Genomic DNA, 5,209 nt, shown 5'->3' on the forward strand with positions numbered 1-5,209 from the left:
CAAGGGAAGGAAAACTTGAATCAAACATGTTTTACTCAGAAGTTCCAGAAATTTTGTGATGCAGAACTACAGTATCTGAGATGAACTGTTATTTAATTTAATTAATTTAATTTTGATAAAATTGGCGATTCACACTACAGTCCAGTCGGTGGCGGTAATGCACCCAAATGTAGTGTGGCACCCGCCATAAACCACGAAGAAGAGGTTGAGGCGAGAGTCAACTGTACGATTGCATGGATAGCTTCATTTTCACGACGAGGAACGTAACTCTCGTTGCTCTTTAAATATATGAACTTTGGCTGAGTTTTCTGCCGTCAAATCGCACTAAAACATGGCTCATTTAACTCAAGACCCCGCCAATAAAGAGAGGTAAGTGCGTGACGGGCTTGTAGTTCGAAGCTAAGCTATTGCTAACTAAATGGAAATTTATAGCTACGCAAGAACATGTTTACTCTCTATATATTTCTTGCATACTATAAATACTCTACATCAATGAATGTTTCAAATGGGCACTGTGTCATTGCTATATTTTCTGATGCTATTTGTTTGGCAAATATCAATACATTGGCCAACAGCTGTGTAATTTCTGTGTGTCGACAACATCCCTTAACCCATAACAAGAAACATGTTTGAGCTATGTTTAAATGCACTCAGTACCATTACAATTGTGTAATTTCTGGCATTTTTTCCTTTACATATTTGAACTTTTCGAACTTGTGTGGGGGATTTGGCCTTGTATGGTCGCCGAACTTGCTTCAAGCATGACGTGTAACATGAGCACGATCTCATTTCTTGTGTGCAAAGAAGTACAAGGGAGATAAAACATCAATCTTAAGTCGACTGTTTTCCAGGTTCATCTGTATATACCCTGTGTACATAAATAGCAAGAAGACGCTTGCAGAGGGACGAAGGATCCCCACAGAGAAGGTAAATACTTTTTGAATCTTCTTTTTCCTCCCTGAGGTTTGTAGTGACGCTATGATCAATCGTGATTGGCCTACTCCCATGAAAAAGTACGTGATCACTGTATGTACTGACATTTCAGTACTTCCCTGAAACCAAGCACGAATGCGAGTACCATAACAACCATTTTAAATTGTGAAAAGACTGAAGCCACAGCCAATTTATTTAAGATAGAAAGTGTAAGTAAACGTCTTTAACAGGGTGAAAAAAAAAACACTGGCTAAAATTATTTTTTGTCACAACCCCCAAACGATTTTTATATTTGCTCACAAGCTTCTTGCATATATGAGCACGAATTTTGGACCATTCCTCCTTTGCAAATGGAGGCTTTCCGTGCTGCCACACATTTCTTGAGCTCCATCCAATGGTTCTCTATTGGGTTTAAATCAGGACATTGACCTGGCCACTTTATAATATCAGTATCATTGTCCTGGAACCATTTCTTCACCTCCATGTTTAACAGTAGGGAGTGTGTTCTTTGGTTTAAAGGCATCACCCGTCTTTCTCCAGATGAAAGCCACATCTCTGTGCCCGAAAAGCTCCATCTTTGTTTCATCTGACCACAGAACAGATGACCACGAGCTTTGATCTTTCTTTACGTGTGTCTTTTCAAAGGTCAGATGAGCTTTTACATGCTTTGGTTGATGTCCATGGATGTCACTTTGGTGCTGGAGTGTCTGCCTTGATAGAGTCACACCACTCAAACACAGTTCCTTCAGAACAGCCTTAGTAGTAGTATTAGGATTCTTTTCAACATCCTGCTTGATCTTTCTGGCAAGCCGAGGTGACACTATTGTCTTCCGTCCACGTCCTTTGAGGTTTTTGATGGTATGAAATTTTTGTTACTTCCGGATGATACTTTGCACCCTTGCTACTGGCACCTGAAATTGTTTGGCATTTTTTTGGTACCCTTTTCCTTCCCTTTTAGCATTTACAATGCGTGTACTCACTGAGCTCTTTGGTCTTTGTCATGGCTTGTGTTGACTCGAAACTGACTGAAATGTCAGAAGCAAGTCAACTTTTATAATTCGGAAACTGGTTAAAAAACAAAATGCAAACTCAGACCCTCAGAGACGACGGTTTGTTTGAATATCCTGTGGCTATCGGTCTTAGTATCACTGGGGTATGAATAATTTTGGACATGGTGACTTTGTTGTTGAAGTTATATTCACATTGATTTTTTTATATCTCATCATACTGTAGTAGGTATTGGACATCCCTAGCTACTGTATATGCCTACAGGAAGTAGAAGCCTTGTGTGCTGTGTAGTTGTTCTTGCTGTTGTCATCCATTTGTGGTCAGAAGTCTGCTTAATGCGTCTGTTTTGTCTCTGTACAGGCAGTTGAGAACCCATCCTGTGCTGAGATTAAAGATGTCCTCACAGCAGCTGGGATGAATGTCTACACAGAGGTACCATCCTGCTCTGTTCCTATAAAACTAAAATTGAAATTTGAATGAAATGTTTGACTCTTGGTCCTTCTGTGTTTCTCAGAACAAAATGCATCCGAGAGATTCAAACCGTGACGTCCAATTCAAAGGCAGAGTCAGAGTTCAGATCAAACAGTCCGATGGCAGCCTTTGTCAGGAGAAGTTTGACTCTCGTGAGTCCTTAACCACTCCTTTATTTTTTTTTTGTGATTGTGTAGATTTTCCTTTTGTGTTCTATGATATTTTGGTGCATCATTACCTTGTACATTTAGGTTTTATATAGTTAAGGCACCACATTGTTAACAACTGCTCCCCACCCTGACATCATTCCCTTGGACACAAAAGCACTAATGTTGATAATAGGGATACTCCAATCGATCGGTCACTGATCATGATCGGCAGATTCCAGCGTGATCGGTGAATGCCGATCACTACCTGTCACTGCCGATCACACCAACTGATCACATGTGACAGCCACGCTCTGATGAAGCCCCACTGGTTGTGACGCGTTTGTTCCTCCCTACCCGCTGCTCCATAAGCAGCGACATGTCTGGTGTGGACGGTCTTTCAATTTGTCATTTGAAGTTTGCATCCTGCTGCACATGCATGGGAAATTGCTGCGCATGGAAGCGCCTTCAAATTAAACACGGCATTTAAAGCGCTTGCACCTGACGGAGCGCAGAAAGTTTTCTGGGCTCATGAAAGTGAGATCGCTGGTTCGTCAGCTGCGGGCTGTTAGCGCAGCTGATGGTTAGCAACACCCGTTGGTCCGAGCGTGACATTCGGAATGATAAGAAATAATTATTCATTTCACCTAGCTAGCTGACCAGCCTTTCTTAGGTGTCGGAAACGACCGGATCCGTCGCCGTTTTGGAGTCAGGTCAGGGTCTTGGCCAGGATTTTGAAACAGGACGTCCATAACCACGCCCGCATGCCCCTCCCCATCACATAACTCCCCCAGCACATTCCCCTCCACAACATACCAAACATATTGCGTCAATTCATAATGCAGAAATGTCTGGGCGTCTGGAGGTATATTTCTGGAGCATCTGCAAAGTCAAAATCAGCAAATTCACTTCTTCTTTTGTGGTGATGGAGCCTCTTCCTCGCTCTCCTAATCTGATGAAGGGATGGGACTCTCTCCTTCAGATAACTGACCCTGATGAATTAAAAGTAATAATTATTTCCCTTACTACATGCCATCTCCACAACAGTTTTGTTCGTCTTCCTTCATATAGTGATGCAAGACAAGCACAGAGTTGTATCAGCTATGATCGTTTTTTGAACTTTTTGAACACATTTAAACAAGAAAATAATTCTGACCTGTTTTTCCTTCAGGAAGAATCCGTTGTCTGCCTTGTGTTTTTATTTTCCACACAAAGATTTGGTTTGGAAAATTTTTTATACTTTACATAAAAAAAGAACAGCAACAACTGTATATTTCTATATAAAAGACGTTGTGCCGCAAACGCTGTATGAAATCCCCAGCGCAGTTCTCGCTGTGCGATAGCTGCGCTGGGGATTTCATGCAGCGCTGTCACCATGTGGCTTGTTCGATTAAAAGACTAACAGTTTATTTTGTAAACAATTGTTTGTTTTGAACTTACCTGGCTTTTCCTCTTGTAATCAGCATCAAACAGCGAACTGATAGCGTCGCTCTTCCATGCCGTGTCGACCAATGAAAATGCGAGTGTCGCAAATCGCGGAATGTGAATGATGGCGAGATTTGGCTCAAAAACAAATATGGCGTCTGCGGTGGCCAAGGATCCGGTGCCGGTGCAGGGTTGAGACACAGCGAATTTATCGTATTCAGCGAAAATACTGCCCGGACACATCCGTTTCACGGAAATATGATGAGACTATGATTAGGGCATTACGCATGCACTGACAAAAAATTTAGGGCGTCTGTCTGTCAGAGAAATGGGCGTCCAATTTTTCACATTTTGCAGCCCCTCTAGCTAAAAGTCTGAGTCAAGTGCAGAGTTTGTTAGCCACCAGAATTTAAATGGAAACTTAAATGCTAAATGCAGTGCTCTCTGTCTCGGAGTCCCACTACAGTATGTAAATATTTCACAGACTTAGCCCAGTCTCTAGAGATTCACCTGCGATGTCTCACATCAAATTAAATGTTTTTCGGTTGTCACAATACTTGCTGCATTCAGCATGGTTTTTCTATTTATGCCACTTTAAAAGAGGTATATAAGAATGTATCTGAATTAAAATGGTTTAAAGTTCATTTTTTCACATCATGTACACAGAAGGTCTCATCATTTTCATTACAAATTCATTGTCAATCCATGTGATCGGTATCGGTATCTCCAAAACTGAAATATTCCCTCAACTGTCTTGCAGGTAAAACTATCATGATCTATGTGGCAGACATGATCCCCAAACTCAAGACTCGCACTCAGAAGAGTGGAGGAGGAGACAGCAGCTCTCAGCAGGGCGAGGGAGGAAAGAAGAGCAAGAAGAAAAAGAAATGAATGTTGAAATTTGTGATACTTTTTTCAGTCTTTTTTCATTTTTTTCAGTCCTTTTATCAAACTCAGACAAAATGTTGTCTGATGTTAAGTCAACCCTGATTTCATGCAAATGCCAAGTTACAAGTTTTCTGGAGCCTCATTTAATTTCTGAAAACAAATGTTCGGATTGGAGCCAGTGATGAGAAAAAAGGAAGCAAAAGTTATTTTTGGTTGAACACTGGTGGTGGCGGTTGGTTAAATAAAAGTCATTTCAATCCTGCATGTGTCTTTACATGGGGTGGCCGGGAGCACGCATGGAAAACAAGAAGAAATCTTTCAGTCAGGATTGTAAGTAA

The 5,209-nt window shown here is 41.3% G+C and overlaps 1 protein-coding gene across 2 annotated transcripts; it reads left to right on the plus strand.

Moving 5' to 3' along the window:
• The first annotated feature begins 171 nt into the window (after positions 1-171).
• On the plus strand, positions 172-5,133 carry srp19 (signal recognition particle 19). Of its 2 annotated transcripts, XM_053871944.1 has the most exons (5): positions 172-369; positions 852-927; positions 2,302-2,373; positions 2,456-2,564; positions 4,744-5,133. In XM_053871944.1, the coding sequence occupies exons 1-5, from the start codon at positions 332-334 to the stop codon at positions 4,872-4,874; spliced, it is 426 nt and encodes a 141-aa protein (XP_053727919.1). In that variant the 5' UTR covers positions 172-331; the 3' UTR covers positions 4,875-5,133. The 2 variants fall into 2 exon arrangements, with proteins under 2 accessions (XP_053727919.1, XP_053727918.1); XM_053871943.1 differs by lacking the exons at positions 172-369; positions 852-927 and adding an exon at positions 1,617-1,791.
• Positions 5,134-5,209: the final 76 nt, after the last annotated feature.

This window comes from Synchiropus splendidus, chromosome 7 (genome assembly GCF_027744825.2).
Source record: "Synchiropus splendidus isolate RoL2022-P1 chromosome 7, RoL_Sspl_1.0, whole genome shotgun sequence".
Taxonomy (NCBI): Eukaryota; Metazoa; Chordata; class Actinopteri; order Syngnathiformes; family Callionymidae; genus Synchiropus; species Synchiropus splendidus.

Bases quoted from the DNA above. Each gene is read 5' to 3' on its own strand.
- srp19 (XM_053871943.1), top strand. From the start codon at position 1,618: ATGTCACTTTGGTGCTGGAGTGTCTGCCTTGATAGAGTCACACCACTC. The intron at 1,792-2,301 runs GTATGAAATTTT...GTCTCTGTACAG, and splicing joins GTCCTTTGAGGTTTTTGATG to GCAGTTGAGAACCCATCCTG. The intron at 2,374-2,455 runs GTACCATCCTGC...TGTGTTTCTCAG, and splicing joins GGATGAATGTCTACACAGAG to AACAAAATGCATCCGAGAGA.